The sequence below is a fragment of the Labrus mixtus genome, chromosome 19, assembly GCF_963584025.1.
Source record: "Labrus mixtus chromosome 19, fLabMix1.1, whole genome shotgun sequence".
NCBI lineage: Eukaryota > Metazoa > Chordata > Actinopteri > Labriformes > Labridae > Labrus > Labrus mixtus.
Genome location: NC_083630.1, coordinates 7,210,200 through 7,225,352, shown reverse-complemented (window position 1 = coordinate 7,225,352; position 15,153 = coordinate 7,210,200). Strand labels below are relative to the sequence as shown.

General features: G+C 41.2%; 1 protein-coding gene across 1 annotated transcript in view; it reads left to right on the top strand.

Annotated features, from left to right (window-relative positions):
- Nucleotides 1-15,153, top strand: part of bmp6 (bone morphogenetic protein 6) — a 44,137-nt gene that overhangs the window by 15,549 nt on the left and 13,435 nt on the right. Inside the window, exons 2-4 of the mRNA XM_061064753.1 lie at nucleotides 9,165-9,357; nucleotides 13,341-13,489; nucleotides 13,589-13,786. Coding sequence (XP_060920736.1) covers nucleotides 9,165-9,357; nucleotides 13,341-13,489; nucleotides 13,589-13,786 — 540 coding nt within the window. The remainder of the gene's footprint in view (nucleotides 1-9,164; nucleotides 9,358-13,340; nucleotides 13,490-13,588; nucleotides 13,787-15,153) is intronic.

The following is a 15,153-nucleotide window of genomic DNA, read 5'->3' as shown; positions in this document are numbered from 1 at the left end:
TGGTTTTGGATGTGTCTTAAGGAAAACCCAAATGGTTTTTCAAGGATTTTATGGAGGATGATGGCTGTAGAAAAATGTGATTATATGGTTCAAATGGGGCTTTTGTTCCTTGGGATGTCTGTCCAGTGAGGTCATGATGAGTGTAACCTGTGGGAGGTAATGGAAGAAGAGCAGGCTCAATATTCAGGTCATTGAAAGAGGATAAATGCAGCTTAACTGTCACGCTTTCAGGAAGAGCCGTGTTAGTTTGTGCTACTTTCACTCATATATCTGCTTGGACTGTTTACAGTGCAAATTATAATGAATCAATATTTTAGTGCTATCCCTGCCTTGACTAGTTTTAGTTTCCCTTGGTCCATTGTGCACTTAATGTTGTTGTTTTTTTATATCAAAAGGAAAAAACATTCATATGTTCATTATACATTCATTATTGTCAAGAATTGTTACCGAAACATAAAACATGAAATACTACCAACTTTACAAGTCCCCCACCTGTTTAGCATGAATCACATTTCTTGGCCATTTCCAGTGATTAGTAATGTGCTTAAATCACTGCAGACTTCTGATGTACACTGTTATAAAGTAGAGCTGTTAGCTGCTGTTGTGTGTTTGCTAATGAAGGTTGACAGTCAGCAGTAGGGCTGGTCTCATTGCCTCATATTCTCGATATGCACTGATGCTCTTGTCTGGCTCAAAATGTTCACACTGACCTCTCGCACGTTGAATGTGTGCATCACAAAGTGTGTGGGAGAATGGAAGTCTGAGGCCCCTGTGTGGACCCTGTTTTTAATCCTCAGCTCTGACTTCTACATATGTACCCTTGCATATGCCAGTGCCCAAAGGTGTGTAATTACCCTGCCTGCCTGTTGTTAGCCCTTTTCTAAATCTCTAGAGGTGTGTGTGTGTGTGTGTGTGTGTGTGCATGCGTGTGAATGTGTGTGCATGTGCGTTTGTGCTTACATGCATAGAACATAAACCTTCCTCGCTCTTGCCACTGGCCCTTGGCTGGTCCTGTGGCGCTCAGTGTGTCGGCTTTGAAGCTGGGTCAGGGGAGAAGATCAGAGAACAGGATGATTTTCCAAAGACACACACACACACACACACACACACACACACACACACACACACACACACACACACACACACACACACACACACACCCTTGCTCAAAGTTAATGATGACTCCCAGCGGACCCTGAGCCCCTCTGTCCGTACCTTGACCACAGGAGCTATCCCACCAGCTGCCTGACTACAAAGAGCCAAAACACTGCAGAAGGCGGAAACAAGCCCTGGTGGCAGCCAAGTATAGTGACAACACCTTGTGCAGCTCACACTACTGCTGTGTGTTTGTGCCTGTGTGCATGCATGTGTGTGTGTGTGTGTGTGTACATTTCTTGTTTTCGTCTGGTTTCAGTTTCCTTTGGGGGTTGTTATCTTTTCACTCAGCACCAATGCCACACTTTAAAGACTTTGATGCATCAGTTCTAGCTCGAGCCTCTTAAGAAAGTGTTTACTTGTTATATGTAATACTGGTAATATTTACCTGCAGCTCTCCTGTGAAAGTCAGTCTGACAACCAAACCCCCCCCCCCCCCCCCCCCCCCCCCCCTTATTTAGATGGCACTTTGATGGAATTATCAATAAATGGAAAACATGGACATTTCTGACCTATCCTCAAAAACCATTAAGTCTGAGAGCAAAACCAGACAGATTATGGGCTGTAATTACATAAACACAGATGGATTCTTCTCATGCCTTGGACATCCAGAACATTCTTTATTGGTTTAGCCATCCGCAAAGTCTTTAACAATGTTGACAGGTTCTTGGTGTGGAAAAAAATAATAATTAAAGGGTGGAAATGTCTTCATTTTAATTCCTTCCTTTCCCTCAATCACTTTCATTCGTGTCTCCCTCTCAGAGACTCTGTGTCAGTGCTACATTATGGGGTCAGAGGAAATAGTAAATTACAGATTTAATTAGAAAGCAAAGATTTTTACGAGGGTCTCCGGGATCCAGTCTTGGCATACTCCAAGCATTATCTCCCACAAAGCTTGGTTATTACAGATTGTGGAATCTTTGCTGTACTGAAGAGGAAAGCTCTGCTTGTTTTGCAGCTACGCTGGCTGCTTGTTCCCATGCTGTTAGTACAGGAAGGTGACTGGTTCCAACTGCAATCATCCTATTTCTTTTAGGGAGACCGAGTGAAGGGTGAATGCAAACATTGCCTAAGAAGACCATAAGCATGAGCATGAAGATGATTTTAATTTATTCTTAAACTATACTTTTCCCAAAAACTATGTAAACGCCCTCTGTTAACTCCATGGTTGTGTGCTGCATTATGGATGGAGCAAATATTGATGAGATAATCCTAGAACTTTTTTTATGATTCTGCACATTCTGAGTTTTGTCTAATGCCAGAAAATGGTACAATGGTATTTGAACTTGAGCTTGTACATTGGTTTTTCTAGTCTTCTGACTACTCAAAGCGCTTTTTACACATCATGTCCCTTTCAACCATTCACATCATATACTGATGGCAGAGGCTGCTATGTAAAGTGTCCATCAGTATTAAATAATCCCAGTCATCATCATCCCATATAGAGACCCTTTTAAGGCCTATGTCACAATTACATCCTGGTATAAACTGGAGGGAAAACAAAGCTAAACTAGAGGGGAAACACAAATCCTCATCACAGGGTAATAGGCAACAAAGGAGTCTTAAAATGTTTGCTCTATTGACAATGACCCAAGCCTTGTAAATAGCTGTCTTCTGTCCTTGCCGCTGGCTGGGCAGAACTTTAGACCTCTCAACAAAAAACTCTACTCACATTTGTCAAAACATCAGTAGGATACGGCCTAACAGAAAATGTTGGGAAATGAAGAAAAAATGAAACGTACCACTATCTTGTAAAAGTCACTCAAGGATACAGTGTCTGCTGTACAGAAATAGTAGTTTAATAGTCTTGCCTGAATGTCCTGTCTTGGAACTGGCTCAGCATGCTGCTTGTCTGCGGTGAAAGAAGGATTTGCATTTGTGTGTTTAACATAACTAAAGCTGTAGTAGGATAGAGAAAAACTGCTGTATGAACCAGATCTCTGTCATCCAATTGGAGGTTTGGTAAAGTCTCAATAACAGAGATAATAAGAACTTCCTTAAGACTATAATCTGGATCACAGTTCCCTGTTAGTTGTAATTTACAAGACAGCGCTGAATAGAGAAAACACTGCAGCAGAACACTGGTGAAATAATGTATCATTTGGATACATTCAAAAGATGTGGTTTTGGTTTGGGATTTAATTCTGAAATATTACTTGTTTGGCATTTCATTGAACTGGCCTCAAAAAGGAAAAGTTAATTACTCATCTATCTTCGAGGCTAAAGGCTTCCATTAATCCCTTTTTTTTTAAATGAATAGATATCTGACAGCATAATTACCTTTCACAAAACCATCCATAACAGTCTCTTTAGTTAATTTTACCATCTGAGTGTTGAAGGGCAAAAAAAAGTATTTTGGCGAGAGACGGTGGTTGTTGGTTGTTTTGCTCTGTGGTTATGGGACGTGTGAGAGAAAGCAGAAGGGATTTGATGCAAGCTGCTGTTCGCTAGCCGTCTCTGCGCGGGATTTGCTGGACGGGTTAAGGAGTGTGAGCACTGGCGCTGACCACTGACCACAGACAAGCTGGCCTGTCAACCACCCAGGGCCCTTTCCTGCACAATCCTGCTTTTTCTGCTTCACGTCTATTCTCCTTCTCCAAACCCTTTTTTTCCCCCTGTTTGTCCGTCTTCCTTCGTTTTTTCTACTTATAGATTTTCATCCTTCTCTCTGCTTTCTCCTTTTTCTTGTACTTTTCCGTCATGGCTACCAATTTGGTGATTGCGTCATCACTCCCATTGTGGTTTTTAGATTCATTTTTGTCTTCAAAAAAATAAGTTCTGTTTCGCCTGTTTGTCCACTCATCCCCCGGCCTCCTCTGCACAGACAGCCTCCGGACTTAAACTTTCACTCACTTGTCTTTCTTTCAACACCTTTTCCCCTCTTTCCTTCCGTTGCTTCTTAAAGAGGCACACATTTAAAAGAGCCAAACTGTCACACTTGAAGTTCTTCTTGTGGCGTGTAATTTCAGTTTGTCCGAAGCTGGTCTGTAGAGGAGTGAGGGAGTTTATTCTAAGATATATTATAGTCAGTCCAGCTAAAATGCAGATTTATATGTAAAGTTGCCATTATTATGATTTTAATTTTTTATAGGGGAATAACACATTTTGGGATAATGGACACGATATCATGTGTACTGTTTGTTACTTTTAGTAGTGTGTGTGTGTGTGTGTGTGTGTGTGTGTGTGTGTGTGTGTGTGTGTGTGTGTGTGTGTGTGTGTGTGTGTGTGTGTGTGTGTGTGTGTGTGTGTGTGCGTGCGTGTGTGTGTGTGTGTGTGTGTTTATGGGATGCTATAATACCTACAGCAGCAGGGACAGGACAGCAGCACCAGATGTTGCGCAGGTGGAAACGAGAGAACTGCTCCTATCAAAGCGGCCAAGTGAATCTGCAAAAAATTCCACCTCACTCTCTTTCCGTCCCCGACACAATCTCAGTGCATCCTGAACTCTCTCATTCCCTTTAACTCCCTCTCTTTGTCACTTTGTTTGCTCTATCCTTTTCTCAGTGACAACTGACTTCATCTTACCTCGTCTGGTCTTGTCATCTTATCCATTCCCACTACAGTTATTTCTTTCTCCATTGTTATTTTTATGGACTTGTAGTTTTAACTGGCAAACAAATTATCGTTGCAAAAACATTCTGTTTGCTTCAACCCATTTCCCATTTTTTTAAAAATATTTTTTATTTCTTCCATATTTCCATTTGTCATTTTTCACTTCCATAAATTACTTTTTCTTTGTAGCAATGTTTTACTTTCTTTTGATGCATTGCCAGTTTTTCCCTTCCTGTACAACACTTCAGTAGTAGTATTTGTTTCTTTTTCCCATCTTAACTCAATCTTCCCCTTTGATCCCTCTGTGTATCTAATATCTTCCTCTTTCTCAAAGCAGTTGAAATCCCCCACAGTGTTTAGGTGAATCATGAGAGAAATCCCCCCTATTGTTGAGTGTTAACCATGGTTCTCTTGTTTGTGTTGAGAGTGAGAATTAAAATCAAAAACGCTCTAGATTGTATAAATTAACTTTGTTTTTTTTTTTCATCTTTTCCATCTTTGTGTTTTCTTAAGTACTGGTGACCAGTGATAGGGATGGGGTAACACAGTAACACCACAAAAACACACTGAAAGATAAGTATCAAAAGATTTGATAAGTAAGCGTTTTCCTGCAGTTTACGTCAAGCACTGTTTGCACCCAAACAATAATAGAACCATGTTTCCCATCTTAAGATCCACTTTTAACAAATTCTTCACTGAATCATCCAAATCCCTTTTTCCTTCTGTGTGTTCCAGTCTCACAGCTCACGTCATGGTAGATTAGCACAGAGTTTACGTTCCCTGTACACGTCGTGTGAACACTTTCCTTTGATTTTAGTGCAAAACCTCAGAGGATTTCAATTGAATTTCAGGCTGAGAAAAAGGTGGAGGAGCAGCTGGAATGCTACTTAGCTGCTAACCCTTTGGCTTTCAGGCCAATAACACAGACAACTACGGTGATTAAGCGTTCGATAATGTGAAATATGAGGCTGTCATTGGCTTCTTTTTTCATGGATTTGTTTGTCTTTGTCTGAAAGATGTTTGGAGCTCATAAGAAATATGATTGATTTGAACTTACCCGGGCTGGTGAGTTGTTTAGAATTTAAAAAAATGTAAAAGACATATCCTTACAATTTAATTTAAGTCCTATGAAGTCAGTGGATATATTTTTAACCACAATGAAAAACTTTTTCTCCTTGAATCTGCTTCACCCCTCCTGTATTATTTTGGCGTTCTACATGAATAGCAAAGTACAAAATGTTACATTATGGGACATGACTGTTATCAGCCTTGCTGCTTCACCAGAGCTGCTTACTAAAAGAGCAAGACTAAAACCTTCATCATGTAAGACTGGCATTATGAGTAGCCTATGGTGAAAGTCCAAAGTCAGGGACATTTCTCACAGCTACTATACCTCCGCCATTTTATCAACATTATTAAAGATTGTAAACACTGAGGACCTGCTCAGTTTGGCCAAGAAGATGTTGGGACAACCCATTTTATTGGGCTTTACATTGTCTTTAAAGGCCAACTGTACTTAAATAGTAAAAGAGATGGTAGTCTCATCCCAGTCATTCAGATGAATCTATTCTCATTCAGAACTACAGAAGACGATGTACAATCTTTTCACCTGAAGATGGAACTCATAGCTTGTACACTGACCATTTTTAACACTTTTATAGCAGATATCAAATATATCTTAACTGAAAAGATCAAGTAGAAAGGGCTTTCCCAAACTCCCTCTGGGTTTGTTGTTTTCAGGGACACCGCTTCCTTCAGTTTGTTTGTGTCACTTAGACCATAAACCCTGCAACCATGGCGGGGAAAAAGACAGCCCCGCCCACTCAGGGGTGCTGATGTAGAGGCATAATGGCGGAAAAAGTACAATTGCAGGAGCAGCCACTGACTTTGGGCCGAAGGAAAGACTTTGTTTAATCTAAAATACTTGAAAATGAACCGAATCATCGTTGGGCTGCGTTTCAGTACACATGGCTGCACTCAGTCAGAACACTAAGGGATGGGGGGAGGAGGGGAGGTGGTGCGCTGAAGGAGTTGGTTTTGGGGGGGGGGGTTATCTGAGAGACTTGTGCTAAATTGCGTCACTACTGTATTGTAAGTAGACTATTATAGACTTGAACTTGTAAAGCGCTTTTTTTAGTCTTCTGACTACTCAGACTGATTTCACGCTGCAGGTCACACATACACATTCACTCACTGATGGCAGAGACTGCTTTGTAAAGTGTCCATCAGTATTAACTAATCCCATTCATACACATTAAAACACCTTAGGGTTAAGAGTCTTGCCCAAGGGCACATCGGACATGTGGCTGTAGGAGCTGGGGATCACACCCCTGACCTTACCGTCAAGAGACGACCAACTCTACCACTGAGCCACAGCTTCCCCACAATTAATTTAATTAATTATACCTTTGAGACAAAAAAATTGATGACAGTGGTATAAACTGTTTTGCTTCTAGTTTCAGTTGTAAATGAATCACTATAAATAATGTTCAAAAATATACATTGTTTTTTTTCTTCTAATTTAGGCCTGATTTCAATTGCTCTGTTGTAGACACCATTAACAAAGGGGTAACCACCTTTAAATTCCCTGTCCACAATTGAAAACCAATTGACCAGGTGGTTTTCTCGTTGATATTCATTAAGCTCACATTCTATCAAAGCAAATACACTTTAAACACCCTTTCCTATAAACCCACACAGTTCACGATTTACATTGGTTCAGTGTGATGCTTCACTTGCCAGTAAAATCTGCCAAACACGTTTAGCCTTTCTGTGCAGTCAGGTGCCTGATATTTGTGCATTGACAGAGCATTGCAGCAGATGTTAAAAATATTTGATACACATGAAACTGTTGCTGACCTTCACACCACCTACAGGCAGTTTATCAAAGAGCTTTCACGCCAAAAAGCCAGTTGATTCTTAAATTGGGAATATACAGTTTCAAGCTGCTGTAAAGTCATTTAGAGTACCATGACCTCTGTTTAAGTCCTCCACACACCGACACACAAGTTTAGCCGATCTACTCCCCTTGAACCAATGAGCAGACCTGTTATCACACACAGTTACTGCGACATCTGTGTGTGTGGGCAGCCTTTGGAGTATGATGGTGAAATGATCAATGTCACATCTGATGAAAGTCACAGAAATACTTCTGTGAATAACATGTCATTCTCTATAGGTGGTTTCTTTTGCTGCTATGGAAAATTCATTTCACTTCTGATTTTTCTCAGAGATGCATTGAAGCTAAAAAAAATTAAGAAAAAAGAAACGCCTTCCCTCCCCGTCTTCTTGGCTCAGTTTGACACTTATGTTCAGCATCTATGTAAATTTGAAATGTCTGGGGGATAAGGGGAGCTCTGACCTTCCTGGATGTAGTAACAAGGTGGGGCTGTTTCTTTTGGGAGAGTCTGATTGGCTCCAGTGTTCTTACATCAACACAATTTTCTTCATGACATGGGGACAAAATGTGTCATTAGTCTGTTCTAGGTGGGTCCCAACATCATAAAATGACCAGAACGTTTTAACACACTGGCTCAAGTAAAAAACTTAAATCTTCTTTCTTCAGCTTTGGGTTATGAAGTTATTTAAATACATGTGTTAAAAAATATTTATATTATTAGCTTCAATGATCTCTGCTGTACTTTTTTTTTAAATTCTTCAGGCTGTCATAACTATATGTCTGAAACTGCTGGATACACACTGTTCACAAAGGCATGATTGAAGTAAGAGACTTGATGTGTGTGTTTTTTAAACTTGTGCAATTTTACTACTATTTTTGTGTATTTTGCAGAAAGTAGCACAGCTCTTGCTGTTTATGTCCGCGGGGGTATTTCTGCAGATGAGCTTCTAATTGTGCTGGTCATGCCCATCTTTACTCGTTCCTGTCCTCTCACTCCGTGTGTCCGTCGACTAACTGAGACTGCGACCTCATTGCTGTGGGAGACAACTCTCCAGCTGTGACATGGACTGAATCCCCGGAGAGCACTTTATCATTACGGCCCATATTGCACATAAAAGCATAGGAGGGAGCACATTTGTTGGTTTTTGTCATTTGGTGCTGTCAGAAGTGGTCACTGAATGTCTTTAAGCATGCTACCACTGAAAAAATCATGGGCTTTTGCTTCAGACTGATGATAACAGGGATTTATTTAGGGAAACTGGAAGCCACAAAACCTATTAGAGCTAAAGCACAAATCACATGTGAGGATCTTAAAAGGTTCAATGATAGACCTCTTTGCATGTGTCTGTGACATGGGTATTCGCTCATCACTTACTACATGTGTATATATATGTGTGTTTTTATATATAATCTTTTGATGTATCTCCAACTGATTGAGAAGTCATTGTGGAGGTCCACATGATGATTATTCAGTCATCAACTAAAGAACCAATCTCATGAAAGCATGATTTCTTCTGACAAACTGTCTAAATGCTGTGTGTGTGTTTCTGTTCCACAGTGGAGTACGACAGGGAGCTCTCTCCACATCGACGTCACCACAAGGAGTTTAAGTTCAACCTCTCACAGATCCCAGAGGGCGAGGCCATCACCGCAGCAGAGTTTCGCCTCTACAAGGAGTGTGTGAGCCGCGCCTTCCGCAATGACACCTTCCTCCTCAAAGTCTACCAGGTGGTCAAGGAGCACCCTGACAGGTATACACATTTAAACTAATGAGCTTTTAGCAGAAGGATAAATGGTTTACATCCCTGTAGAAGCAGATAAATGGTAGGTTTCTTGATTTTAGTCAACAAAACTGATCTCCCTTCTCATTTTTGGATTTGCCACAAATTTTAACCATGACGCGTGCATCCCCTTGTAAAGCATAAACAAAAGTATCTGTCCTCACCAATTTGATGTGTGTGTGAGTGTGTGTGTGTGTGGTAAGTCAGGTCAACACTGCATGTAAATATTGTTTGCGCTGTTACATCACCTGGGCACAGGCAGCGATAGAAGGGCGTCACAGGTGAATGGGGAGAGGGAATCAGAGGAAGCCACACAGTTTATCAACCGTGCGTGGGTGTGAACGTTTTTTTTGTGTCTTGTGTTTATTGTCACGTGTTTTTCGTATGCAAGCTTGAAAGTTTTTTTTTTTTTATATACAAAAGATTGTTAACACAGAGTTAAACGCGTGAGTTGGAAGGACTTCAGATTCCCTTGTATGCCACTTCAGTATCAATAGGGCAGCGGTAGCTCAGTGTGTAGGGACTTGGGTTGGGAACCGGAGAGTCGCTGGATCAAGTCCCAGTGCGGACCAAAAATACTGTAGTCCCGAGTACTGTCGAGGTGCCCTTGAGCAAGGCACCAAACCCCCAACAGCTCTGGTGAGCTCCCTGAGTAGCAGTGTGTAGCAGCCCCCACCCTGACATCTCTCCACTAGTGCATGTCCACAGGTCCTGTTTGTGCACGTGTGTGATTGGGGCCTATGTGTGTGAGAAGCATGTCTCTAAAATAACACTGTAAACCAGACTTTACCCTCAGGATTAATGAAGTATATCTAATTCAAATCTAATAAGGTATTGTGCACAATTTAAAACATAATTCCTCCATATCAGAAGTGCCCCAGCTTTTTCAAAGTATCTGGCCAATTTATATCATGTATCTGTGAAATAGTTATCAACCATGTATAACTGCATGAGTACAAGCACTGAACTGGTATGTGTGCAGAGGGGTTCCAATGTTGTTGTACTGAAAATCAGCAAGTCAGCTACAGAGAAGGTGTTACCAAAAACTTCAAGCATGCTTATAGTATTTCTGTATTAAAAGGGTGAAGATTATGATTGTGAACAGGTGTGTTGTTATCTCTCTATCACTCTCCCTGTTACACAGACTCTGTGTCCTCACCTTGTTTGAATATGAAATCAGGCATAACCACGTCCTACAGAAATAGCACCGCTTCAGATCCCCCCCGTCCGTCCAAATGAGCACAGCTGATACATGCCAAACATTTACATTTCGTCTGTAGGGCCAGATAAACATCCAGTAAGATTTCTGAGCCCACCCTCTGAGAACAAACTCATACATGAATAGAATGTCTGATATTCTTATGTTGCCAAGTATATTTCTTTATCATTACACGTACATCAAAGTAAAGTTCACCAGTATATTTATTGTGTTAAATATTATTCACAAAGCACCTCAAGGTGGGGTCTCTCACACCAGATGTTCTCAGACTAGTCCTAAGATAAAGCCGACCCACTTTAAGGTCCATGGATTGAAAACATATAAGCCCTTCCGCTATAGATGTTGGCAAAGTATATTTTTCTGTCTGTCAGAGGTTTCTTAAGGTATCATGAGCTACTTATTTACTGCATTCCTTCATCCCTACAATGGGTGGTTTGTGCTCTCCAGCCTAGTGGTAAAGCCTTTTATTTTTAGAGATATTTGGAGATTAAAGGGCCCATATATCTCCAATTTCTGTGTTATTGTAGGACAGCTTTTTTACCTTGAAGAAAATTACAGTGCGCCCCTCAGGGCCGTGTTGGTGCTTTGTGGGAGTACACTCAAGGTGCATAGTGACAAATTCTGTTACCACTATACATCACGAGCATATACCTTCTTGGATTTTACTTTCTTATTCTTATTCTCCTCAGTGCTAACAGTTACATATGAGGCTCAACATCTGATGTGTGAAAAGACTGTTAAACCTTGAGGTGTTGTCCTCTCATGTTCCACCTTTTGCAAATCTGTCCGTTTGTAATCGCCCAATCAGTGGGGAGCCTATTTACTTTCTCATGCCTCCCTCCTTCTCATAAGAACCTGACTCCTGCTTTGACTCTAAGCTGTAATGATAGAGCGCTTAATTAGCCTGACACCCTTTGTACTTTTCATTTGATTGGGGCGGTTTCGCTAACAGCAGGCGAGGAATGTGTGAGATCACAATGCTAAATATGTGACAGGCCTGACAGCGTATTGAGACAGGACAGGCTGCTGTGAAGGATGTTCTTAATTCCACCAATACTTCTACTTCAGGCTAAGAATTACATTTCCTTTATTCTGACTCTTAAAATGTTTTCAAGGTGGAATAGCACTTAAATCCAGAGTCATCATCTTCTTTAAAAATATATATATTTTCATTTCTGACTTATATGTTGGTTTTATAATTTAACAAATACGCCTTTTCGGCAGTTTTAAAAGATGAAAGCACACAAAATAGCCAGGCCAGCTGTGAGCTATCCCACCTTGCGTTTCATTTTTAACAACACTCTCTGACAGGTCTTATAAAGGAGATTTATTGTAGCAAAAAACATGACCGTCCCCTTTGACCTTATTATTCTAGTTCATTTAAGCAGTCAGTCAATAACAAGTTTTACAGTAGGCTCTCAGTAGCCGTAGCCCTGCGGGCGACTCTCTAAAGGACCCCCTGCTGTCATTCGTCAGCCGAACAGCGACTGTGACTCTGAGGCGGAAACGTGGATACACTGGCTCACGCTGTGACAAATGTGTGAACTCAGCAGTGGAGGTGGTGTGTATGGGTGTGTGCATGTGTGCGTGTGTGTGTGTGTGTGTGTGTGTGTGTGTGTGTGTGTCTATATGTGTGTGTGTGAGGGAAACAAGTCAAGGAGGCTCGTTCAGACGCTGTCCGAAACACCCTCATTAATGACCAATAAAGAGGGGCTGCTGATGCATGACTGCAGGGGCATTCTCTGAACACCTGGATGATTGTGAGGCTTTGATGTCGGCTCTGGAGGAGGGTCCAGCAGACCTGACGCTGTGTTATTACAAGTGTAATGGGACGGTGGGAGGACAGGACCTCTTACCGCTCACGCTGTCTTTTCTTCACACTCCTCTTCTCTCTTTTCATTAATGAGTTGTATTTCCGAGCTCTTTCTTTTCCAGTTATCCAACTTTGAAACTTGATTACGTTTACACTAACTGTTTGTTAATGATATAACCATACCTGTAGCCTGATACCAAAGGTTTCATTCCTTCCTTTTTCCCGTCCCTGAGAGAGGCAGACAGCATGGTCAAACTTACAGTGCAGGACTATTTAGTGTTTCCAAGGATTTACTCTGAAGTGCAGCTATCCATCTTTCTGTCATACTGTTATGATAATGTTACCCTGATGCTAACCAACAGATCCTGTGGTCCCCTGTGTTGCCTAAAGAGGCAGAACAGTTCTTTAGTGTTTGAAACTATTTTTACATCAGTTATTAACACCGTAGATTGATAGACTTAAACTATACAATACAAAGTACCAATAACTATACGAGTATGAGTATAACAACTGATGCAAGTACACTACACTCATTGAATTGTTTTCCTGTTTTTGCCAGTGTACTTTGGTCAAACTAGCTAACTAAACATGCTTATTTGGTGTGCTTAAATGTTGTTATGTTGTTTAATTAAACCTTTTTTATGTCTATTGATCAATTTGATAGATGTCCAAAAACACAACCTCACCTTTTTCACTTATTCATCATGCTTTACTTTTCCAGAGCTTAAGGGCTTGGCTTCATAAAATTCTATTCCTCCACATCACCTTTTCATTAGATGATATTTTTTTTTTTACATCTCCTTAAAGCAGAATTTCTTGCAAATATTAGATTTGCCCGCCCCAGACCCAGTAAAGACACAGAACACAGTAAATGATGTTGTATTTAATCTGAGCTGTTTCTTTTGTATTTTGTCCCCTCAGAGAGGCAGATCTGTTCCTGTTGGAGTCTCGCATGCTGTGGGCCGCTGAGGAGGGCTGGCTGGAGTTCGACATCACGGCTACGAGCAACCTGTGGGTGATGAGCCCCGTGCACAACCTGGGCCTGCAGGTCAGCGTAGAGACGAGCAGCGGTAAGAGATGACATCATTATTTTTTTAACCACAAGATTATTCCATCTACATGTTTAGCTTTAGAGAAATGTAATTCAGACGAATTGTCTTCTGCAACAGGTCAGAGCATCAGCTCAAAGGAGGCGGGGCTTGTGGGACGTGACGGCGCTCTAGAAAAGCAGCCTTTCATGGTGGCGTTCTTCAAAGTCAGTGAAGTGCACATCCGCACCTCCCGCTCCACGGGCGGAAAACGTCGGCAGCAGAACCGCAACCGATCCACACAACCACATGACGGATCCAGAACACCGGGCCCAGCAGGTTGGTTTGATGTCAGCTACACAAACGCTGAACTGTAACCGACCTCATCAGACAATTCAACCATGAACACAATCAGACAAAAATGTGACCTCAACCTTACCTCAATACATCTGTAACTGATGTGTAACCTGTTGAGATCAGTGTGTTTGAAGTCTGATTGAAGTGTTCCTCTTTAGGACACTTGATTAATAGATCCAGATCTATCCAATCAGTCTGCAACAGACGAAAATCCTAGCCAAGGGATAATATTCACAATCTTTTTGTTCTGAATTGATTGAGGGTTGTGAGGTATATCCTTAAAAAGCTGCATCATGAATGGGGATAGGAGGGTGTTTCAGAGACATACTGTTTATAAGATGTTATTTTTATGAATGGGTTTTCTGTCGCACCTTTCCAGACAGGTTGAGCTGCCTGAACTGATCAGAGGGTTTGAATAGAGTATGAGCTCTCAATAGTTTGAGGATAAACTGATGAAAAATTAAATTAAAAGAAAAAAAAAGTCAGAGACACAAACTAGTGGTCCAGTGAATATTCACTGATTAATGACACAGTCAGCGAATTCATCTTGACAGGTGACCTCATCCTCTGTAACTCCTCATCAAGTCCTCCTCGCTTCTCTTCCCACTCAGCAGATGATGTAATGAGCAGGTTTAAGCCTGATGTTATGAGCTCCGTACCATTTTCAAATTAAATCAAACCCTAATCCGCCCACCTTTCACCTGCTGTGTAACTCTGGCCAGACTTTAGTAATGAAAGCTGAGCTTCTCCTGTGAGGCTTCATTGTATGGCGAGTGCGGTGCATACAGCTGGCACTCAGTGAGCCTGCTGTTAATTTTGGACTGATCCTCAGCTAATTTGACAGTAAAAGCATCAAAGTCATTTAAATCCTTCACAGCTCAAAGCTTTGCTATGTATGAGAGGAGAGCCCTGAATACAGCAGTATAAAAAAAAGTCTCCATTAGGCAGCCACTGTAGCCACGTGAATATTATGTTTATAGCTGCTGGCATTTATACAGTAAAAATGGTTGCACATTTACTATATTTGAAATTATGGTTAACGTAACTGAAAGACAACACATGTTTAAAATTAAGGAAATATGATTTAAATAGGATTAAAGTTTGGCAACTAAACACTTGGTACGGTTAAATTTAATTCAAATAACTGTTTTTTATCGTTAGGAACTTGAGTTGTGTAAAAAGCACCAGTGCGCTCACAGCAAGACACTTAACCCCAAGTTGCTCCTGCTGCTTCATCAGTGGTGTATGAATGGGATTAGTTACTTCTGATGGTCTACATGGCCTACATAGCAGCCTCTACCATCAGTGTGTGAATGTGTAGGTTTGACCTGTGGTGTAAAAGCGCTTGG